This window comes from Stegodyphus dumicola, chromosome 10 (genome assembly GCF_044657685.1).
Source record: "Stegodyphus dumicola isolate Sdum_Otavi_A_Nest chromosome 10, ASM4465768v1".
NCBI classification, from domain to species: Eukaryota; Metazoa; Arthropoda; class Arachnida; order Araneae; family Eresidae; genus Stegodyphus; species Stegodyphus dumicola.
In genome coordinates, this window is record NC_140777.1 from 185,032,073 (window position 1) to 185,058,384 (window position 26,312).

The following is a 26,312-nucleotide window of genomic DNA, read 5'->3' on the forward strand; positions in this document are numbered from 1 at the left end:
AGTCGCCAATAAAGTGTGCTTGGCGAGATTTGCGCCGGCGAAATGGAAAAGTACCCAAAACTGCTTAATCATGACAAATATTCACTGCAAAATTGGCAAAAAGTGCATAATAGCAAACTCCTTGCGCGTTTTTCAGAATAACACATACACATAAACCATGTACACGTCGACTTATTTTTACTTAAAAAAAATCTCAGAATTGTACAAAAATGGCATTGCGCACACTCTTCACTATATCCATGTACACTGCTTTTTTCTCATAAATTAGAAAAATTTCACGAAAATGCATGACAATTTTCTGAATGAAATTACCTTATCGCGAAAAAGTATATACCCTTTCCAAATATGAACATTTCCACGTATAAAATAAATAAAATATCCAAAAACTTTTACCTCTAAATTATCTATTATATTATAAACGTCACCAACAAATTCATACCGCAAACATTACAAATACTTAGTGTCAAATATTTAAATTATTTCCATGCACGTTTACTTCAACTTAAACGTATACCAAATTCCTACAAACATAAAATTCACAAAATAACTATCATTTAATTAAAACATCACTAAACCATGTACACGTCGACTTATTTTTACTTAAAAAAACATCCCAGAATTGCACAAAAATGGCATTGCGCACACTCTTCACTATATCCATGTATACTGCTTTTTTCTCATAAATTAGAAAAATTTCACGAAAATGCATGAGAATTTTCTGAATCTTTAAACCCGGTAAAAAGAACATATATGAAATTACCTGATCACGAAAAAGTATATACCCTTTCCAAATATGAACATTTCCACGTATAAAATAAATAAAGTATCGAAAAACTTTTACCTCTAAATTATCTATTATATTATAAACGTCACCAACGAATTCATACCGCAAACATTACAAATACTTAGTGTCAAATATTTAAATTATTTCCATGCACGTTTACTTCAACTTAAACATATACCAAATTCCTACAAACATAAAATTCACAAAATAACTATCATTTAATTAAAATATCACTAAACCATGTACATGTTGACTTATTTTTACTTAAAAAAAATCCCAGAATTGCACAAAAATGGCATTGCGCACACTCTTCACTATATCCATGTACACTGCTTTTTTCTCATAAATTAGAAAAATTTCATGAAAATGCATAACAATTTCCTGAATCTTTAAACCCGGTAAAAAGAACATATATGAAATTACCTGATCGCGAAAAAGTATATACCCTTTCCAAATATGAACATTTCCACGTATAAAATAAATAAAATATCCAAAAACTTTTACCTCTACATTATCTATTATATTACAAACGTCACCAACTAATTCATACCGCAAACATTACAAATGGTTACAAATACTTAGTGTCAAATATTTAAATTATTTCCATGCACGTTTACTTCCACTCTAACGTATACCAAATTCTACAAACATATAATTCACAAAATAACTATCATTTAATTAAAATATAATTAAATTCAAAAACACTACTTAAAATATAAATAAGCACATACATTAAATTAATAAAAATTAGCTTACAATCCTAATTACTTTAAACTAAGTTATTGCTAATAACAATTTTCCAATAATACCAAATTACTTTACTTCCACCTTACATTTAGAACAATGCATAAAAATAATATCCTCGAATAATTAAAAATACTAACTTACCTAATCTTCTTCAGAATCTTGCTTACATGGTGGATACACTTTTATTATTGATTCAATAAAATTATTGAATGATTTTTTCTGCGAATTTTTCCTCCACACTTCCTCCGCTAAATAAAAAGCAAAATTCTCTTTATCACAATGCCTCGGAATGGCACTTTTTATAGCACTCCACGTGCCCTCTATTGTATTGGTATGTGCACCTGTTTCCGGATCTTTAAAATAATATTAGACAGCGCCATACAATCTGAAAATTATTCAACACTACTTCACACAACACACAATGAAGCTTAATACAAAATAATATACTGCCACAAATATTTTACCAAATTCCCCCCTTTTCCAATTAAAGAACTGTAATTCATCCATTAATATCACATGACATATCTCATGATCTCTCATTTCCCTCACACAAAATAATGCATAATTGTAACTGAGTACTGCTCACATTATTACCAAAGTCCTAGGTAGTAACCTTTATCGCCTCCAAAATGTCGCCAAACTACCAGTTACCATATTCCAAAGATCAGCCCACAAAAGAATGTCATTTAATGACATTTAAGAGGGAAAAATCAATTTTGGATGATTTTAATTCATTTACTAGCCTCTGAAGTCAAGGTGAGAATGTTTCCATATTTCAGAATTAAACACAACATGGTCAGTTTCTATATCAGAAACCAAACTCTCCTCCCTTTTTTCTTCAATGAATATAAACTTTTTTTATATATGGAATAGAATCTATGAATATACCTTATGAAAAGCTAATTTTTATAAAAATTTCATTTTAATTTGAAAATACCAAAGTGTGAATATTTACATCATTTAAAATATTTTTGTAACTGGAATTATCTATCTGAACCAATGATTCTGAACCTTTTTTTCTGTCACGGTGCATATTTAATAATTTAAAAATTTAGCAGCACACTTAACAATAAGATAAAAATTTTGCTTGGTTAATTGATTGAAGTACCTATAATATATTTTGTAAAATTAACATAATAGTTTTCAATAAAATATTGTAATGAAGTTTTAAAGAAATCTCTGTACTATTTCGTACCGAGGACTGTAAAAAAATTGCAGTGAAAATGTATGCACAAAAGCGCCAAATCTGGCAAACGAGCCCATTTAACAGCACGCCAAATCTAGCGTACTTGCTGATTTCAGATTGCGTAAGTTTATATAGTTCTATATTTCTTAAGACGCCATTGAAATACTAGTTTAATTTTTAAATCCCTTTTTTATATCCTATGGATTTAACAATTTGGGAATTGCCCATGACAAAAAGTCTGCTATAGAATTTTTGGGTAAAGTGCAGAATCCCCCACTGCTTGACGCATTTTTAAGAACTGCACATACTCGGTATCCATGTACACATTGACCTATTTTTGCTCCCAAAAAAAAAAAAAAAAATCTCAGAATTGCACAAAAATGCCACTGCGCACACGCTTGGCTTTTATTTATGTACGCATCGACCTATTTTCACTTAAAAAGTAAAAGAAAATTGTCAAAAATCCAATTGTTTTTACCCTTGTAAAAAGCGGCAAACAAATAAGTGGGCGATTCTGCATTTTAATTGATAATTTTTTCAAAGAGAAGGCATCATTCATTATAGAAAATTATGTTTGAACAGCCAACGAGATGAAATTATGCTTTAGCGATAACTCGGTAGCGAAATAGCGATGCAGGCATCCATTCAGTTATGTTTAGCAATTTTTATATAAATTATAATAATGATCTGAAATAGGTATTTATTCTTATGCTTCCATTCAGTCATGTTTAGCCTTTTTTATATATAAATTATAATAATAAAAAAGTATAATATGAAATTAACTTTTCATCTAGATTAAAACATCAATCTTAGATAGTTATTTACTATTATACTTCCTTTCTTGCATTAGTGTTTCTGCAATTATTTTTGGCAGCACTAGTTTGGCGATTTTTTTGCGGCCCTCAAAACCGAATAATACCGAAATCTCGCCATTTTAATTGAACGATCAACTTTATTAGTCACTCTTGCAGAATAACTGAAAAACATTTTAAGCACTTTCATTTTAATCTTCAAGCACAGATATTTGTGCCCGAGGTTTTTTTACATTTCTTACTGTTATTATGTTGGTAGCATAGCAACACAAATATGTTACAATATGAAATAAAATTGCAATAGTATGCCCCCCCCCCAAAAAAAAAATGTTTATTAAAAAAAATAAATAAATAAAAAAAAATAATGACAAGTTGCAAATTACATTTAGTGCAAAATTTGAGATAGTTATTTTTGTATTACTTCATTTGTGTTAGGCATAAAAATGACAATGCTAGTTTTATTTTGTGATTTGTATTTAAAAGTTTGGATCTTAAGATTTTTAGGATATTACTGGATAATTGTTTTTTAGTTTCATCCAGAACAAATCAATTGATTCTTCTGTATGTTTTGCTTTGGACTAGTTCAGCCAGTCCCCATTAAGGAGTTAAAATGAATTAAACTACGTAGGTAAGTTGAAAAATAAGTTTCCCCTGTCAACTGTGGTCAGAGTTGTGTTTGAAAGTCAAAAAATGGAATGAGACATTAAAGATATGACATACCTTTATTTTATGATTCTCGTACGAGTACGTTGAGACATTTGTCATATCGCTTGATAAGCTTCAAAAAGTCCTCCAAGAAAAATTCATGCTTTGCATATGGAAGGAGCGTTGAACGGCTATGAGTGAAAGGCGACACAGCAGGAAAACACTCAAGTCACCGATACACCATTGGGTAGAGGTTGCTGCAAATCAAGCAGACGGCGCTGTTGCAGTGTCTGCGCAAAGCGGAGACCAGCCTCTCATTTGAGCCCCGGTAGGTATGGAGAGAAGGTGCGTTTTGAATTCGTGGTCAAAGGAGGAAGTGAGAGCGGTTATCCGCTATGAATGAGCACGTGGAGTATCAGGAACAGAAATTCATAACCGCCTTGTGGAAGTCTATGGGCCAGGTGGGATGTCGAAGCAAATGGTGCGGAGATGGTGTCGTACATTCAGTGATGGGTGTCAGCAAGTGGAGGACATACCGAGAGCTGGACGGACGTGCACGTCCACTACAGATGCAAATGTCAGGAAGGTGGATGACATGATTAGAGCGAACTGGCGTATCACCATCGATAAAGTAGCGGAAGAACTTGGAATCTCACATGAGCGAGCTCAAAATATCATCCACGACATTCTTCGATACAGAAAAGTGTCAGCACGATGGGTGCCCCGACAATTGACCTCGACACACAAGGTACAACGCATGGGGGTCAGCCTGGAACATCTCGTGCGTTACCAAGAAGATGGCAATGACTTTCTGTTTCGGATTGTGACGGGGGATGAAACGGGGGTCCACCATTTCGCGCCAGAATCGAAAGCCGCATCTATGGAGTGGAAACATCCGTCATCGCCTGTCCGAAAGAAGTTCAAGACAACTCCCTCTGCAGGTAAAGTGCTCCTCACAGTTTTCTGGGACGCCCAAGGAGTTTTGTTGCTGGACTTTTTAGAGGTTGGAACCATCAATGCTACGCGTTACTGTGACACCCTGTCGAAATTGAAAGAGGCAATTCGTAAAAAGCGGCCTGGCCTTCTCACATCTGGCGTTCTGCTTTTGGATGACAATGCCAGACCACATTCGGCGACAGCAACGCAAAACCATATTGCAACTCTTGGTTGGGAGCGCCTACACCATCCGCCATACAGTCCTGATCTCACACCAAGCGACTTCCATCTGTTTCCGGCTTTGAAGAAATATCTCGGGGAAAGGCACTTTGGCAGCAATACTGAGGTGAAACAAGCCGTTCAACGCTTCTTCCATATGCAAAGCCCTGATTTTTTCCTGGAGGGCTTTTTGTAGCTTATCAAGCGATATGACAAATGTCCCAATGTACTTGGTACCTATGTGGAAAAATAAAGGTATGTCATATCTTTAATGTCTCATTCTGTTTTTTGACTTTCATACACAACTCTGACCACAGTTGAGAGAGAAACTTATTTTTCAACTTACCCTCGTACTTGTCTGATATTTCTTATATAAGGCTTCTTGTGACATTGAAGGGCCATTCAGACTGGGGTTTATCTGAGCTAACAGAAGCATCTGACATAGTCGACCCATCTCCAAAACCAGTTTTCTCGATAGGGCAGCCAGTTGAAAAATCTGAACTGCAGGTATATCAGAGCTAGTTGACACATGGAACTGACTCCATTAGCTCAAATAAACCTCACTATGAATGGCCCCTTAAGGTGTTGGAAAATCATACATGCACTGCTTAAGGAAAAAGTTTGTATTGCATGAGAACAGTCACATTACATGTAAGTACATACAAAATAATTGTATTTATTGTCTGCATTTGTGAAATTTGATGGTGCACTTCAAGAATTTTGCTGGTTGAAAATCAATGGTTTAGAACAGAAGTTACAAAAGGCTGGGTAAGGACTTTTATGGACATGCTATGCAATGGACACTCATTAATTTGAACTCAAAGGTTCTCAGAAAAGAGTTCAAATTATCCACTGTTAAGAGGAAATAAAAGTGTCAAAGAAAGAATCTAAAGAAGAGAAATCTCCTAGTATGCATAATCCCAGGTAATACACTATACTGTGGTATCTAAAATTAAACATATTAAAAAGCAATAAAGATTTACCTTAATCATAAAATGAAGCAGAAGATGTGCAATAGAAAGTAAACTTTAATTAAAAATATGAATTACACTTTTGGGAAAAATTATAAAATGTTCCCCTGCCCCCATCTTCTCGGATGTTTTTGTTATGTTGCTCAGTTTTCCACAGTTCTTCATCTACCCTTACATAATCAGAAAAAGTAATATTATCAATATTGTCACAGTCTTCGATATCATTGTTTTCTGCATGAATTTAGCATGATGAAAGCAATTACTAATTGTGCTTTCTTTAACAGCATCCCATACAGTGTATAGAACATGTATAGCTGTGAGCAGTGTCATAGTTTTCACCAAAATCTAAAGAAAAAATTATCTGGTTTAAGAGTCTGTTATGATAATATATTTTAAGAATTTGGTTGATTCCTTTTTCACAGGTTGTAGCTTTGCAGTTGGGTTTGGTGGCAAATATTCAACCTGTAATGAACTCAGTTCTGGGAGGTTATTGGGGCAGGTTACATTATTCACAAATAAGAGAATTTTATGCTCTTCCCTCGAAAACTGCTTATATATTCCTTTTAGCCAGTTTCTGAAGATGTCATGTGTTATTCATGCTTTTGTATTAGATGCTTAATTGACTGGCAGTGTTCAGTTTCCTTTAAAACATAGTGGATTCTTGGACTTCTCAATCAGTAATAATTTAAGCTTTTTGCTCCCATCCATATTAGGGCAAACGAAAGCTATGATCCTCTGTTTACTGTCTTTATGAAAGCATTCCCTTTAAAATGTAATATCTTGTTTGGCAAGAGGATGGAATGCAGTTTCATCTGTGAGAAAAATTTATCTCAGCAGGCAGGTAGAGAAAAGCCTTGGTAAGTAGAGAAAGCTGAAATTAGCACATACGTCTTCATTTATATGAGTACTTTAGCCACCTGCAGTTTGGTAAGATACATTGTGCCTTGACTTAATTTGAGAAAGCCACCCATCATTGCATTTAAAATCTAACCCATTCGGCTCTCCAATCTGTCAGTCTCCATCTGAAGTAGCAGTCCATTTATTGGAAAATTTCGAGACTTAGCCTCTTGGAATCATAGCAGTTGAGCTTTACCTAGATTTTCTTGGGACACATTTCTCATGGGCTTCCTTCCTGTAACAAATTTAGATTTTCCCCATAAATCTAAAATTGATTCCTTGTTTTTCAAATGAGTTGACAAGAATTTTTTTTTTAATTCCTTGTCATTCTTGTTTTAGTCAGTTGCTAACTTTGTTTTAAGTTTGCCATTTTTTACTTTCTTTAAAATTCCTACCTTTGCCTCCAAAGTTAAAGTTTTGTACTTTCCACATGTAGACATCCTGAATTTTCTCACATTCATACCACGCACTGAGGAAGAAAAACTAAAGCTCATTAATTTATCTGCACTGTAGGGCATAAATGATGCAGATTAAAGACCCATTCTTAAAGATTCTGAATGAATCCAAGGGAAAAGGTTAGACCAGGGAGCTCTGTCCATTAAGCGCTGATAAGTAAACAGTAGGACAAAAGTGAGTATAATAATGAGTGCAGTATAATAATACCGGCTCAAATTTCCTGGATTATTTATTAGTTCTTTGTTCTGGATTATTTATTAAAGGGCAGAGAGCAAAATAAACTACGTATATACTCATGTAAATTTATGTACTGCTAAAAGTAATTTGTTGTACCTATATTTAAATAATAAAACAACACAAAATAATTTTTTAAATACAGAATCTTGGTGCATGTGAACAAATACTCCAGATCAGCTTTGGCAGTGAACATGTTAATTAAAAAATGTTATTATCTAGAAGATGTTTTATTATTACTTCTAAAATGAGTTATTTTCTCTTTTTTTTTTGGAACAGTGAATCGTGTGAGGAAGAGAAATGTAAAGGAAACAAAATCCTTAGTGCACCAGTGTGCCTTGGAAGTTTAGCTGAAAATTTTGAAAATGAGGCAGAGGAAGTTACAAGTATATGGTTAAAACAAAGAGAATCAGCATCTGTAAGTACTATTTTTATAATTCTTTAAATTAGTCAAATTATATATTACTATTTATTTTTTTAGAAAAATCATTTAAAAGTAAAAATTTTTATTTCTTTCTGCCACGTTTTAAAATGTCTTTATTTTCTCATTTTGGCAATTTTTGTATATCTATTTTTATTCTCAAATTTAAACAAAGTAATAAATTTTAAAGCACAATTTCTTATTACATAGAGTGCAGTATAATAATATAAACCACAATTCTTCATTTCTGATATAGCAAAAGCATAAAAGAGTACTGTAAATATATTAAATTCATCTGCCTAATTTTCCATTTTTTGTAGTATGTTCATAACTGTAACCAATTTAATAAAAAAATAGTAATTCAATAAAAAATTAAAAAATTTTCAACCTTTTTTACATATTATCGATAGGTTGGAATGTCTTTTACTTACTCCAGTAGAATTAGATATGATTGACAGTGCACACTATTTATTGCAATAAAACATGATTTCTATCTTTTTTTGATATTCTCTGATTATCCATTCAAACTTCCCACAAAGATGGCAACTAATGTTTCACCAATCCAATGCATAAAAAACTGTAAACATTAAAAAAAAAAAAAAAGGTGGCACAGTATAAATTAATCAAACAGTAACAAATTAATAGAAATAAAAATGTAAGGAACATCCATAATGAAACTATGAAAATTGCATAAAACTAACATTATTAACTTTCTTTTTTCCTGGTCCATGTCCATTGTATTTCAATTTTTAAAAACATCATTAATTGTAGAATTCTTCACATTGCAGAGCCAGTTGGCACTCTTCTCCATGTGCATATCAACTTGTTTTAACTTTAAAACAAAATCGGAGAATTTCAGAAATTAACTACTTAAAATGTACATTCATTTACTAGGCAAAATGCTATATTTTATGGTATGATCATGACTGTAACCAATTTAATAAAAAATAAAAATAAATTAATTCAATAAAAATTTTTAAAACTTTTTTACATATTATGGATAGGCTTTTTTTATTTATTTATTTATTTTTTTATTTATTACGTGCTCCGCCCTTAGGCACTACACGGATTATGGATAGGCTGGAACGTCTTTTACATACTCCAGTAGAATTATGTATGATTGGCAGTGCACACTATTTATTGCATTAAAACATGATGCTACTAGGCATTCAGTACTAGGCAAAATGCTATATGTCTGAGAAAAGGCAATACTTTCTTTTTCAGTAGCAGACGGACTCCACAGTGGCATTGTGATTCTTTACAAGGAAAAAAAAAGTTCCATAACAAGCAGAAACCTTGAACATGATCTTCAAATTTCACACACCTCAGCGCTGTGTGGTCGATTTTTTCAGTATGATGCGAGCCTTCAAACTGTTTTGATGTACTTAAATGTTTTGATTTTCCTGCTCATGCCACCCCCTTATAGTCCTGTCTGACATGGCTGCCTCTCCTCATAGCATGGAATAGCCATGATGCACATTACAAGCTAGCATAATATACATGGTGCCAGATAAATACATTTTTGTAAAATTCTGAGTTGCCTACTTTGTCGACAGTGTTTTGCCTGGTGATTTTTATCAGGATTGGGTGGATAAACAGAGAGTACCCTTTTCTTGGCTTGCTTTACCCTATAACAGTGAAAGCATTTTTATTGTTTGCATTTCTTTATTATTCACTTGCTTTCTATGGGTGAAGTTAATTGATGTATTCATTTAAAATATGTCGTGCACATGCACAGACATTTATGTAAATGATGAGATATACTGAAATATTTAATGTCTAGCACCTGAGAAAACAATTTTTTAAAAAAAATGTTCATGGCTTTCCTGCTTTTACAAGATAAATTTTGAGTAATTCTTTTCTTTATGAAATTAATGTATCTTTAGTTGCTGGGGAAATAATTTTTATTATAAATGCTTTGCTTAAAATTGTTTAAGGTACAAATTTCCCAGGATTGAGATTTCAGTTTCTTTTTAGTATTACAATTTTTGTATTTTAAGTTTTTTATGCAATTTTGTGCACCTTTTTGAAACTTATGAATTCTTTGAAGTATTAGATTGTAATCTGAAGTTTTCAGTTTGCAGTTTTTTGAGGGGGGGATGAGAAAGGAAAGGATATTTTCTTCTATATGAAATAAAATTATTCAGGTATAAAATTTCTTCCTTTTTGAACATTTATTAATTTATTTATAAAATTTTAAAGATTTTACTTCTTTTCACCCCACATTCTTGTTTTCAAGCTGCCCCTCCCCCCTTTTTTTTTGTATAATAAGAATATATGGCAATATTACTGTTCATATTTACTGAAACAATGGAATTTATCCTATCTTTATTAGTTTGTTCATCATAAAATTTAAGTACTAATCTTTACTCTGTTCCACTTTTAACCTTTCAATTTGTTTGAATTGATCTCCCCCTCCCCCTTTTTTAATACAGTTTGTTGATCAAAGGAAACTTGAGAAAGCTGAAGCAAGGCTAAAATCTAAGCAAGAAAAACGAGACAATAATGAGAAACCCATTTCAGGGTAATGTATGCTTTCATTTTGACATACCTTGATTTTTCTGGAAGACAATAAAACTTTTAAGTAATTAAATATATGAAACAGTGAGATCATATACTTAAATTTTAATTTAGTTTATTAAATAAAAGCCTTATTTGAAAAAAAAAAAAAAAATGTTTTCAAATATTTTGAAAATTGTCCTAAATGTGGAGTCCTAATTTTTTCAAGAAATAATTGTAAATTCACAGTTCTGGTTCATGAACAAAACATAACAGTTTGTCAGGGATGCCATGCTACCTGTAAAACTGAAAAAGTCAGGGAATTTAAATATTTTAGTGAAAAGTCAGGGAATTGCATACTGTAGAGAAGAAGATTGATGGGCGACATCATTGGGAATGGGGGAAGAAGTTTTTGGAAGAAAGAGCATAGCCACAGAATATTTAAGTGTGAAACAAAGAGAGAAGAGTCCACCACTTTCTGACCAAGATTTCCTCCCAATATAACTAGCTGTCTAGCAGAATGTGCCAGGGATAAAAAATTTCTCCCTAATCATAGTTATAATCTGAGAACAAAAGTAAAATTATATACAGGTGACAGTTTTCATACCTGTATTGAGTTACTTCCTTCAGGAATGAAAAATTTATTGCACTCCTGGAGAATAAGCCATTGACACATGGGCGAGGGCTTTTCTGTCTCCTCAATTTTCATCAAAGTGCTTGTTTCCCAGAGAAAGACAAGCATACGTTCAGAAATTAAAATTGTTTTCAAAATGGATTTATTATTAAAACAAATTCTTGAAATTCGAAGAATTTTATGCCGAAATTGTGGTTTAATTACAGAAATAAAGAGCTGGAGCCCTCTTGTTTAAAAGCTCGGGTAGAATTTAAGCTTATCTCAGATACTGAGAAATACTGACCCCAGGCTCTGGTGGGCTTCAGTATAATTGAAGCTCTGTTGAGAACTGTATAATGTCATTTCTAAATGAAAGTTTTACATTCAAGTTTCAATTTTTTACAGCTGGTAAATCAGTACTTTACAGCATTAGCTTACAGAATAGCATTTAATCCCTACTTCAATGGATCTTGAATTAATGAAGTAAATTTTATAATAGTTTAAAAAAATGTAGGAGATCCTAAAACACAATCAATTCTGCATTTTATGAAACAATACCTTAGCACTAGCATTGATACTGAATATTTATTATCAAAAATCTATTTATGCATAAATTATGATGTGAAGTTGTTTTTCTTTTTACGCATTAAAATCTGTCGTTTTTATTATAATTAAACTCTATTATCTCTGAGGTGAAAGCTGTAAATTATGGTTTTATCCTGTTATATAACAATAGGAGATTTTCATAACATGAAGGAACAGACTTATGATTTCAGTATCTATGGTCATTAGACTACTGGTTGTTAATATGCAGTTCTAAGATACCTGGTCTCTTTAATCCAAATTACCTCCAGTTTTGGGAATTAGAGTGTATACATGTAAACAAAATGATCATCGTGACAGATTTTTTTTTCTTTATCATTTGTGTACTCTGGGGTAAATTTAAGATGAAATATTAAAAACCTAAACCATATAAGATTTCTCCGATTTCAATTTGTATACCAAATCAATAAGCTTTTAGTTTTACAGAATAAGATATTAATTGAATATATTCTAATTAAAATTTGTATGTTATTATTTTTTTTCATGGGGAGGACAGTAAATACGTGCGCATGCGTCTGTTGCTTAAATGCTGAATATCTGTTATTGACCCTATAATTTATTCTTCCTTGTACAGTCAAAAGTCTTTAATCTGGACTCGTCGAGACTTCGGCGATTCTCAATTATAGATCATCAGTTTAAATCTGGTAAGATGGCATGCAGAAATTATAAAACTAAAAATATGAAACCTAATTTATGAAATAAAGAGCAATTATGATCTAAAGGGTATCAAAATTTACACACACACACAAAAAAAAAGCTTAATATTTATTTGTTTATTTTATTAAACATTTCTTTCAATGCGTGCATGCATAAAGCATACATTACACATATTCGAAATTAGAAAATTGCAACTAGATATTTATTTGATGTATATTCGTGATATTTATAATGAAGAGGAATTTGATTTAAATCATATCAAAGATGGAGTACATTGAGAATTAATACTACATTTAGTAAGGAATTATAAGCCGAATAAAATAAAAGCATCTGCCCTGAAGATAAGGATAATGCTGACAGATCAACTTCCAGTTCATTGTGCGCTGCTACGTCCCCCCCCCCCCCCGCAAAGCAGCGTGAAATTGATAAACAGATTTCGGAATGGTTAAAGAAACAAAGGATATGCCTTTATCCGTTTTTTGCAGCAATTCCACTTTTTGTTTGATGGATATCGAAACATGCTTTTGCTTTGTAGATCTTTTGGCAGCTCCAGAATCGGAAATTCTTTTTGACATAATCGAAAGTTCAAGCTTACTTTTATAAAAATGCTCTAACAGTCTGCAAAAAATAATAAGCCGGATCCAATTAGAAGATTAAGGAACAATGCAATCTGCAACATTAACTGAAATATGTAATTAGATAATTTTAGCTTAGCTTATACTGTCCTTTATACATTAAACGCACATGCATAAAGGTATTGCACAGAAAGTTTGTGGCTTTGAGGTTCGGATTATAGATCATTCCGGATTATGGACATCCGGAATAAAGACTTTTGATTGTATTATAAGTTTGAAATAATATAAATATTTTTAAGTCTAAATCAATCTAGAAAACGGGTTTATACTAATTTGAATAAAAGACATGTGTATTGTGATATCTTTTTGTTAGATAGAAAGGGAAAAAGAAACATGTAAATTTTATTTTCTTATTTACTTTGCTTGGAAAATTCATTTTTATTATACCATAATAAACTGATTAATAATGAATTAAAATGCATTTATTTGTGAAATCTTGTTAGATTTATTGATTTGTAATGCATAAAAACTATAAATTATTCTATATTCAGTATTTTTGTATAAAAGCCTCCACAGATATTAAGTTGCATACATTATAGGATGTATATAATAAATTACAACTAGTTATATATATTGAGATTTAAAAAATAAAATGTTTCATTGGAATAAATCGTGTTGATTCAGAGTTTTTCCCTCCCTAATTAGTGGTGCCATTATAAACAAAGAAGCTACTGCTGTGCAGGCTAGTAGTAAAAAGGAATCAAGAATGGAACTAAAAGGATCCAATAAAAGCATGGATATCAAAATTGAAAACTTTGATATTGCTTTTGGTGATAAGTAAGTTCTTACTCTCTGAAGTACAAGAGATTATTTTTAGTAATATTCATATTTGTTTGCAGTTTTATTTATTATATAATGTCTATCTTAAATTTTAAAAATTACTTCTGTATAATTTCAATTTTCTAATTATCAGGAGTGCAAATAAGTCTTCCCTGTTTTTTTTTTTTTATGAAAAATTGTGCATTTATTGTGAGAGAATTAAACATTATGTTTTATTCAAAGTATTGTTCATTGCTAGCCACTGTTTTTCCAATCTTATTCTGGCAGCATGCGGATACTGCCTCAGAAGAACACTTGATCTTTCGAGGATCATATACCATATACAACATGATTTTTTTCCATGAATATTCGGTTTGGCTGTCAATATTGAAGCATGGCCAGGTGTTGCCCACGATTTCTTCTTTAGGGTATCATAGTGGATCCATTTTTTATCACCAGTGACTATATGATGCAAAAAAACCTTTCATTTATGCTCGGCAAGCAGCATTTCACGTGTTAAAAATTAGTGTTCAATGTTTCTCAACTTCAGTTCAGCCTCCTTACAGAAGCTTCAGTTCAACCCAATATCCTTGCTTTTGGATCATTCCCAATGATTTTAAATGATGTGAAATAGCTTGTTGAGTCACTCCTAACGTACATGCAAGATCTACTTGTGTTTCGCACGAATTTTCACAATAACGTTTCCAATTCCACTTCTTTGTGCCTTTTCATCCCTCACCTATGTTCTTTGTCTTTAATGTCAGATTCACCGTTCCGAATTTTTTGAAACCATTCATGACTACTTCAACTTCTCACCACGTATTTCTACAAGCAAAAAAAAAAGTACAGTGGCTCAGACAAATGATTGGACATGTTGAGTTTTTGTATTCTTTAATGAACATAAAAACTAAAATAAATTAAAACAAAAAGAAAGGCTTTTATTTTTTTATAGCAAGTACATTTTCAATAAGATAAAAATTAAATTCAATTATCAGTATCGTTTGTTTAATGAGAAATAATATTCTGACAAAAATAATTGGACACTTTTTAGTAACAGCCAAAAGTAACAGACTTGCACTATTTTTTTGCTTCTTAATATCTTGTGGGGTTTGCTTTACACTTGATCACACTACATTTAGTCTTTTGGGTAGTGACTCCACGAATTTTTTTTTTTTTTTTTTTTTTGTTGTTATTTTTGGACTTATTTTATGCCATTCTCCTTGAATCATTGCTTTTAGTTGTTCAATAGGATTAAAATCTGGCAATTGGGGTGGTGCCTTAACTACTGCTGGACACTTATATAACAGCCAGAGTCTAACATTTTGTACAGCATGCTTTGGATCATTGTCCTGATAGAATTTGGAACTATTTCGTATGTTAATTTTTTGTTCTGATGATGGCATATTTCACTTCAAGATGTCAAGGTACTTATACTGATCCATAATACTCTATATTACCAACACCGGAATGTGCCATAGATCCCCATACCATTAACCCCTTCGCACCGACTGTCACGTATACGTGCCAGCAACGAACACACTTATCTACCGGCCGACATGCAGGTGTGCCAGAGCATTGTTGCGTTTACTACCGACTGTCACGTATTTGTGCCAGTACCCTGGAACGTTTTCAAACTATAATTTCTGCCACAAGATGGCACTGTATGTCCATATGGTTTCAGATACATGTACATTAGACCTTCTACTTGAAATGAGAGAAACATGACTCACATACACGTGTTTTTGATTATATAAACAAACGGGGAACTAAATGTTTCCGAATGGCGTGATTTATGACGTCTCTTTAAATCGCACTTTATTTGCATGTAGTTGTTTATTGTAAGTAGAAGTTTTATATGCACTAAAGCATTGAGTATTTCGGTTTACAGTTCAGTTTTTCGAAAATAGATCTTGTTAGACGTGAATTCTTTCTGTTTTTACCGTTTCAATGAAGAAGCGTTGAAAATGTTTAACAGAGCATGAAGTAGCAGAAATGATGCAAAATATTTCAGATATTGATTCTGAAATTCTGATATTCTGATATTGATTCTGAAATATTAACTGAAAGACATTTTCCAAAACTTTGTTCAGAAGAGACTGATAAGAAAATGAGACGACGATGCTTCGTTTGTTCATGTTCCCGGAAAAATCCTCCAAAACAATAAATGAGTTATTACGAATTCAAGGAATGTAACGTAGGATTGTGTGTAGATCTCTGTTTTAAAATTTTTCATACAAAAAGAGAATTTTAAGTAATATATTTAGTTTTCAGATGTATAATGTTAAAAGTCATAAAATGGTGAGTAATTAAAATAAAATGTGTAAAATATGCATTTAAACAAGAAATAAGGTAATTAAAGTATATATATAAAAATATCTATAAAGCATAAGCCGTTTAAATACTCTATAGAGCATTATTAAACAATGCGTTGATACTTCGGAAATTTCATGGATTTATAGGCTTAGTAGCAAAAAAGCCCCCGGCCCTGGAGAGACGCTCGCGGAAGACACTGCCGGCCTCCGCGATAAGTGCACGTTTTCGCTACCCGGCTCGAAGGGGTTAACTCCTTCTCTGCCGTGTTTAATGCCTGCTACTAATGTTTCCAAAATTTTTCTTTGGGTTTTCTCTGCACCAGCACTTGTTGATCTGAACCAAAGATGTTAAATTTGCTTTCATCAGTAAATCTGTGAGCAAATTTAACATTGACAAATTAAAAAAACTTTCTTCCAGTAGTCTGGTGTCTTATCGATTTTGCGAAACAAGTCGAAGTTTGCAATTTTTTTTTTAACTGACATAAAATTTTCTTCTTGTTACTTCCCCATGATATCCTGCAGATCACATTACTCTTCTTACAGTTTCTGTATTTATCTATAATTCCATATAATTCTTGAAGTTCCATAACAAGTTTAGGAGCACTCAGTCTTAGATTCTTTCTAGTATTTTTTAAAATAACACATTTCATTCCATTAGCTAACTTAGATGGTCTTCCAGGTCTTTTGTTTTGAATATGATTCTATTTCTTATATTCTTAATAATATAAAAACTTGTAGAATTACTTAAGTTAAATAAGCAATTTTTCTAATAGGTTTCTCTTTCTCTTGATGCAAATCAGTAATTAATCTGCGGGTTTCTAACGATGTTTCCTTTTGTGACCAAGCCATTGCAAGAACATATTAAAATAAAGAATATTTTCTAAAATTCAAATAATAAAAGCAAAGAATTTTTAAATTGTTGCCTAGCTTCTTAATCCAAACTAATTCCATAAAATTTTGTTTTCTTATTTGTTGCAGATGATTTTTAATGGGAAATTATGAAAATATCCAATTAATTTTGTGGTATCTTTTTATTCCATTTCAACCCAAAACATTATTTTTTTAATTCACTATTTAATTTTTCAAATTTATTTAGTGCAAAGATAGAGCTAATCAAATATGTCTTGAAAGGGAAAATAATCTGTATTACAGTCAAAAGTCTTTAATCCGGACTCGTCGGGACTTCGGCGATTCCGGATTAGGGGTTTTTCCGAATTATAGATCATCAGTTTAAATCTGGTAAGATGGCATGCAGAAATTATAAAATTAAAAACATTAAACTGTAATTTATGAAATAAAGAGCAATTATGATCTAAAGGGTATCAAAATTTACAAAAAAAAGAAGCTTAATATTTATTTGTTTACTGTATTAAACATTTCTTTTAACGCGCGCATGCGTAAAGCATACATTATGCATAGCCGAAATTAGAAAATTGCAACCAGAAATATTTTTGATTTGTATTCGTGATATAATGACGAAGAATTTGATTTAAATCATATCAAAGACAAAGTACATCGAGATGAAACACTACATTTAATAAGGAATTGTAAGCCGAATAAAATAAAAACATCTGCCCTGAAGATAACGATAGTGTTGACAGATCAACTTCCAATTCCCCCCCCCAGAGCAGTGTGAAATTGATAAACAGATTTCGGAACGGTTAGATAAACAAAGGATATGCCTTTATCCATTTTTTAGAGCAATTCCACTTTTTGTTTGATGGACATCGAAACATACTTTCGTTTTCGTAGATCCTTTGGGAGCGCTTTTTAGCATGGGTCAGTCAAAAGCAAATGTCTCCTATGCACAAGCCACTAAATCATATCGGTCAATAAGTACACAAACATTGCATAGCACACAGAAGAAGATACCTGAACCAAAAACAAATGACAAAGAAAAAGCCTTTCTTCTACCTCCTCCCAAACAGACAATAAAAAGTCGAGAAATAAAAACACAAGAAACAGAGAGTTCAAAAAAGAAAATCAAAAGCTCAGAAAAGAGAAGCTCAAGCCGAAGCTCTATTGAAGGGACCTTTTCAGACTTTATCGAATCTGAGATGGAAACAGATGGAGGCAGAGATCTCTCGAAAAATGTTCTACCTCACAAAACAAAGAAAAGAGCATCGAAGCAATAAACATTCCTAATGGCTACTCTCATTTTGTGGAACTGCCGGGGCTTCTATCAGGGTATTGATGGCATTAAGCAACTTATTAATAAATATCGACCTATTTGTATAGCAATACAAGAGACATTCCTCAAACCTGGTAATTTTGCAAAGCTACGTAGATACTCGATGACAAGAAAGGATAAGACATTCAGTGAACGCGCAAGAGGTGGTGTCTGTCTACTCACCTCAATTAATTGCCCTTCGAGTGCTCTCCCTTTGGATACTCCTCTCCAAGCAGTTGCAGTACAGTTGAGCATTCGAACACTGACTACTGTCTGCAGTATTTACATCCCGCCTAATGAGAACATTAATTTAAGAGATTTAGAGGATCTAATCGTCCAACTACCAGATCCGTTTATTCTAGTTGGTGATTTCAATGGACACAATCCCTTGTGGGGTAGTAAAGACACAAACCCACGAGGAAAGCAAATTGAACAGCTACTCCACGACCACTGTCTCTATATCCTTAACAACGCAGAAGGCACTTATTTTCATCAGCCAACAAGGACCTTCCACTCCATTGACCTTGCTATTGTTTCTCCACAGCTTTTGCCTTTTTGTTTCTTTAATGTCGAGAATTATCTATATAATAGTGATCATTTTCATATTATCATAAGTTTACAGGAAATAGGAGTGTGTTTATACCTAGAACACCACGCTTTTTGTTGGACAAAGCCGACTGGGACTCTTTCTTACATTATGCTCTTTTTACTGAAGAAATAATAAAGAATGTGCACATTGATCAGGCTGTGAAGATCATTACAAATAAAATTATTCAAGCAGCTGATATATGTATACCAAAAACGTCGGTAAAACAGCCAAAATACCCAAAGCCCTGGTGGAATCCTGAATGCCAGGACGCCATCAGAAAACAAAGGAAAGCTTGGAGCATTTTTTGGCGATATCCTTCAGAATCAAATCTCGTAAAATTCAAAAGGACTAAAGCAAAAGCTCGGCAGGTGCGAAGGAAAGGTCAGAAGAATTCTTGGATCTCGTATGTGTCTTCGATTAGCTCTTCAACTTCGAGTAAGAAGGTGTGGGAGAGAATCCGGAAAGCGTCCGGTATCTGCAAAGAGCACACACTTTCCATTTTAAAGACAAGTGGTGAAACAGTTACTAGTAGGGAAGAAATTGCCAACGCTATTGGACAGAGTTTCTCAGCCGTCTCACACAGTAGTAACTATCCTCTTGAATTTCTTTCCGCAAAAAAAAAAAAAAAAAAAAAAAAAAAATGCATTGAAAAACAACTAATTAATTTCAACTCTTCCAATACTGAACCATATAATCAGGATTTTACTGTGCTTGAACTGAAAAGAGCTCTGTTGCAGACAAAAAATTCATGTCCTGGTCCAAATGATATTGCCTATCCTATGCTGAAACATCTTCCTTCCAAGTCATTGGCAACCATCCTCTTTCTCTTTAATAGAGTATGGAAGGAACAAGTCATTCCAAATGCCTGGAAAATAGCTTTTGTCATCCCCATTGTTAATCCGGGAAAAGACCCTACTAATCCGTCGAATTACCGTCCCATCGCCCTTACTAGCTGCCTCTGCAAACTCTTTGAAAAGATGGTCAACACTCGTCTGGTTTATTATTTAGAGACAAATAATTGTATCTCCCCTTATCAGAACGGTTTTAGAAAAGAAAGAGCAACTATCGATAATATCCTACTCTTAGAAACAGGTATCCGTAGAGCGTTCGTTAGAAGAAATCATTATTTTCCATTTTCTTTGATATAGAGAAAGCCTATGATACCATCTGGAGATATGGTATCCTTCGTGACCTATATAACAATGGTTTACAAGGAAACATGCCAATATTCATCAAACATTTCCTACAGGATCGGAAGTTTCATGTGAAGATAGGCGATACACTTTCTGACATGTTCCATCAAGAAGAGGGCGTTCCACAAGGAAGTGTATTAAGTGTTATATTATTTAGTATAAAAATTAACTCTATTTTAAAACAGCTGCCTCCAGCAGTCCAGGGTATGCTCTATGTCAATGACCTGCAAGTCAGGGAGAAGACCTGAAAGACATCAAATGTAAATTGCAGACTTCTCTCAATAGAATTGTTAAATGGTCACAGGAAAATGGTTTTAGATTCTCTACTCAAAAGACTGTGTGTGTACAGTTCTGTCGAAAGAAAATTCCTCACCCTGACCCCGAACTTTATCTGCAGGATGTGCTGATTTCTGTAGCAAAGGAAATAAAATTCCTAGGAATGATATTTGACCATAAGCTTACGTTCCTCCCCCATATTACCTATCTAAAAAAGAAATGTTTAAAAACTATAAATATTCTTGGAGTGCTGATCAAAGCTCAATGCTTCTTATATATAGAGCTCTCATTCGTTCAAAACTAGATTATGGATCAATCATTTATGGGTCGGCAAGGCCTTCAGTATTAGCCAAACTTGATCCGATACATCACCATGCACTTCGGATATGCACTGGAGCCTTTAGAACTTCTCCAGTGGGAAGCTTATATGTGGAAAGTAAGGAGACCTCCCTGCGGTTAAGACGTGAAAATCTTTGTTTTAAGCATTATTTCAAAGTCTTATCACAAACCGAAAATTCTATGCGGTCAAAATTGCTTAATGACCAATACTCCTGTTTATATCAGGCACGACCATCATGTGTCCCATCTTTCGGCTTGCGGATGAGTGCTTTGGTGGAGGAGTATAATTTGTCGAATATAGATATACGGATGGAGGATTTTTTTGGAATTCCTCCCTGGGAGGATTGGAGAATCCATTCTCTGGATACTTTTCGACACTGGAATAAATCACAAACTAATGAAATCATCTACAAGCAGATTTTTTTTCAACATAGAAACAAATATAGGAAATATATCCCTCTATATACAGACGGATCAAAATCCCAGGATCATTTTGGCGCTGCTTTCGTCACAGAAAAAACAATAGTAGGGGTTCGATTACATACAGTTTGCTGTGTGCTTACTTCTGAGCTTACTGCAATCCATCTCGCTTTGACTTACCTTTCAAAACAAAAGTACATAAAATTTATTATCTACACAGATTCCATGAGTGCCTTAATGTCATTGAAAAATCACGCTCAATGTACTCATCCAGTTTCAATCAGAATCCTAAAGTTGAATCATTCTTTAAAAATTCGGGGATACCAGATTCTATATTCATGGATCCCTGGACACGTTGCCATTAAGGGGAATGAATTGGCAGATATTGCAGCTAAAACTGCAACCACAATGTACAATCTTCAGATTCCACTAACAGACATCAAAGGGTTTGTCGAAAGCAAAATCCTCAGCAAATGGCAGAAGCAGTGGGATGACAAAGTATATAACAAGCTGAGAAATGTAAAACTCACCATTGGATACTGGCCATGTATGGCTAATAGAAAGGAAGATGTCCTCTTGACTCGACTGAGAATTGGCCATTGTCGCCTGACCCATGAGTATCTTCTGAAGGGAGAATCCCAGCTGCCCAAACTGCAATGCAGATCTGGCAGTCCATCATATCTTGGTGGAATGTCAGAGTTTTAATTATTTTCGCCAAAAACATTTTAATTGTTCAGAACTGGACTTAGGAAATTTAATTGGAAAAGCACATCATCATAATTTGTTTCTGTTTTTAAAAGATATTGGCTTTTATAATAGACTTTAACCTGTTTTTTAAAGATATCAGCTCTTATCATAAACTGTAATCTGTCTCTTACCTAAGTTGGAAGTTTTTACAAATGACTAATTGCATTGTTACCATTTGTCTGGCGCAGATAACCTTGACAGGTTTTGTGCCAAATTACAATAATCCAATCCAATCCGAATTACCGACTTTTGACTGTATTTATTTCAAAGATTTTTTCCTGTTACTTAAAAAATTTAAAAAATTATAGTGACCGATCATTTTTATGAGACACTGTATATGATGCTGATACAAAATCGCTAATATTTAAAGGTTATGTTGCTAGCAGGTGCCCAACCATATGATATGACATTTTACGTCGGTCAATATTAACCATAACTTACTGGTGCCGCCATTTTTTTTTCTTTCAAATGACGGAGACTTATTTGTATTCCCAATAACATTTTTGCATCTGTTATTTTTTCAGTGAATAATTTTATATACATTTATATTTAATTTAGGACACTACTAACAGGAGCTGATTTGACCCTTGTCTATGGGAGGAGATATGGTATGGTTGGCAGGAATGGAATTGGCAAAAGTACTCTACTGCGAATGATTTCAAGGTTTGTTTTGTTAATTTCTCTATGCTATTTTCATCAAGCTTATGTGGGATATATATATGTGTGTGTATATGAGAATAAAAAATGAAGCATACAAACCAATAAATTAAAAAAAAAAAAAATGACTGAAAGGCCACCATTGTAAGATAGAAAAGAATTTTTTAAATCTGTCAATTTGATTATTTCTTTTCTTTCTTCTAAAAAATGTAAAATATTTAAATTAATTTTTTTAATATATCATTCCAGAATTAATACTTATCATGAATTTATTTTATAATGCTAGTGATGATTAGTTTACATATTAGCAAGTGAAATTGAAGATTTTAACACAATAGTATTCGAATCAAAACTTTTATAAACAGTTAGTGATAAGTTGACACACTTTGTCTCCATCAAGCTATAAAGTAATTTCACTCTTCCTAATCTAGCATCACTAACATAATCGTACACTTCTTATGCTTGTCTTTGTCTAGCATAGGAGATGTGAAAAATTAGCTATTCATTCACTGGGATTCAAACTTTGGATATTTTAATTGGTAGTCATTATATCACAAAAGATGCTATGGGAAGGTGCAAATTCTTCATATTTTCATGTGCATAAAGAGCAACTTAAAAGTAGCGAATGAGACCCAGTTGGCAAAATTCACATGGTGGTGCATAATTGTCCAACACAATTTTTTAGTTAGGCTCCACTGTACAGTAACATTAAATAACTTTAAAATGCCAGTTGAATAGCTTTTAAATGCAGTTAATCTCTGAATAACTGCAGAAGACTGCTGACAATGTTTGATTCCATCTTTTCAAAAACATCACCGCAAGACTGCTGGACCATGTTTTGTCCATCACCATCAACTGCTAATTAAAGTAACACAACTAAAGTAAAAGTTTAGAAATAAAAATTTATCAACAAGTCAACCTAATGGTTAGACAAACTGTAAGTTAACAGAAATCAGTTTCCACCAGCATGTAGATAAAACAAAACACTTTCAACCAATGCAGAATATAAAATTAAATTATTAACTATAACTTACTGGTGCTGCCCCTAACTTAGAAGCCCCTAACTAAGCACTTATGAAGAAACTGTAGCTAGCAAAAACTTACGCCAGCATTTTAAATTCCAACTGAAGCAAAAAGGTAGCAGATAGTCTCTGAAAACGTTGATGGCTTAAAGCTTGATTAGAATTTTAATTTGTATTTTGAGAGAAGTCAAAAAAAGTTACAATAAAGTCAAAATGATAAGATAACTGGGTTTAATTAATGTAAAACATTACATAATAATAAATGAAAATGTATGCTGTATATTTCTGAAGTTGCAGTTACACCCATTACAAGTGCTTGCATTCATTATTCTAAGACTATTATTATGGTTAAGTAAAAATGAGTTGTTAAAGAGTGTATAATATTAGCTAACTCCAGCAGCATTTTTATCACCTCTGTCAATGTCATCTTAAATTTTATAAACTAGGAAAGATGACATTTCTGCAAATATGATTCCAATTAAGTGTGGAAGGTCAGCTGAACACACATTATTGCAATCAAATGATGTGTACATCATGATTTGTATCCTCATGCCATGGTCATAGAAATATATGTTCAAAACTGCATAAAGTGAATATAATGCATGTGTGTCCATGTATTAAAGGCTTTTAATTGAAATATTTCTTTAATTCCTCTCCAAACATAAGAAGACTGTCAAGTAAAACGTCTCTCCTTTGATACTGGTTTTGCAGAAACCCATATATTTTCTAAAAGCTTATGTCACAAGTAGAAAACCTGAAATATTAAGGAAAGAGGGACAAGCATTTAGGAGCTATAGGACCCACAAAGTATCAGTAAAATATGGAAACATGACACCAAACATCGCTAAAATGTTTGTTTCATGTATTTATATGAACTAATAATAGAGTAAGAAGGTGGAGATCTCAATATAAAGGAAATAACAACTCATTGAAAAGAAACGACATATGTTGGGATGTTGAAAATGTGACTTTTATCAGGGCTGTGGAGTCGGAGCTGGAGTCGCTAAAAACAGGTCAACTCTGACTCCAGTTTTTGTTGGACAGTTTGAATTTGAAATGAAATTAAAATGAATTGAAAAAAATTAATGACAAGCTGAGTTATTATTTTTATTTACGAACTGTATACATTAATAAATAGTTATTTTCTATTTTATTGGCATATTAATAAATAAATATAAGGATGGATGTGATATTTGCCATTAGCAATTAAACTGATTTATTTAGTTACAAATCTCACTGGTAAATTTAAGTAAGCAGCAATAGCAGCAAAAACTCCTAAAATTGATGCAATTCTTAGGAAGTGAGCAGGAAAAGGAGCAATTATTGATCAAGCAACGCGATAAGGAAGTACATATTTGATGATAAAAAGTTTTTAGAATTAATCACTAATAGAAAGACTGTGAAATGATCTTGCAGAATAGGAAACTCTTCTTTCTACACCATATATAACCACAAAAAAGCTGCAGTCTGAAAAATTAATGGGGTAAGAATGGAAGAATGTGATGTTTGTTCTTTCTGAAATGGAGGTTTTATTGCAGAAGGAATTATTTCTTCAATAAAGAAAAGAGAAACTAGTGTGTTAGACAATGAGATCTTGCTGGGTTCAATATATGTAGATCTGAAACACCGAATTTTCTTCGATGACGAACAAATTAGAAAGGCAAAGAAAGTCATCTATGAACTTTCATTAAGAATGATATTATTCTCAGTACAATTGGAAAATTCGAATCAGGACAGTCAAACTGCAGACATTGCAACTGAGTCTCTGTCATCCTCTTTCAGTGATGATTTTGAGATATATTTTTGGATAATATTGAAAAGGCTAAGGCAAAACAAATGAAAATAAAGAACCAAGAGCATTTAGATATAAAAATGAAGAAATAGAAACAAGATTTCTGCATGGCCTTTGACGAAATAGAGAAGTATGATTGCTCTTGTAAGACACCTCTTTTAGAACTTTTAAAAATCTATCTTGAAAAGTTAAAAGAAGTAGCCCTAACAGTAACATCTCTTCCTCCTACTTAAGTCAGTGTCGAAAGACTCTTCTCAGTTCTGAAGTTTATCAAATCTGATCTACGAGTCTCCAACAAATTCAAAATCACAATTCATGTTGAAAAAAAAACACATTTAATAAAAAATTAATACATCTATAATATAGTTTATCTATTAATACAACATCTATAACATTGTATATCTATTTCCATAACATCTATAGTATCTTATATCTGTTAACATGATATCTATAATATCTTACATCTGTTAATACAGCATCTATATCATCTTACATCTCCTCTCATAAAACAAAGTGGTGAGAGTTCTATCAATGCATTGACCTCGATGACATTATTTTACTCTTGACATCATAAATCTTTGGGCATCTTACATCATCGTTGTCTTCGATAAAAGAACCATCATCAAGAATAAGCCGAAATTTGAAAAGAAATACGAAGGGAGAGGAGAAAATTGTGTTCTAAGGACAATATTGAAAGGAAACATCTTAATTGTCTTTCATC

At 32.8% G+C, this 26,312-nt stretch overlaps 1 protein-coding gene across 1 annotated transcript in view; it reads left to right on the forward strand.

Annotated features, from left to right (window-relative positions):
• The window catches only part of LOC118196401 (ATP-binding cassette sub-family F member 3), a 111,663-nt gene that overhangs the window by 9,753 nt on the left and 75,598 nt on the right, over positions 1–26,312 (forward strand). Inside the window, exons 3-6 of the mRNA XM_085825991.1 lie at positions 8,167–8,305; positions 10,744–10,832; positions 13,961–14,092; positions 22,679–22,783. Of these exons, the coding sequence (XP_085682117.1) occupies positions 8,167–8,305; positions 10,744–10,832; positions 13,961–14,092; positions 22,679–22,783 (465 nt within the window). The remainder of the gene's footprint in view (positions 1–8,166; positions 8,306–10,743; positions 10,833–13,960; positions 14,093–22,678; positions 22,784–26,312) is intronic.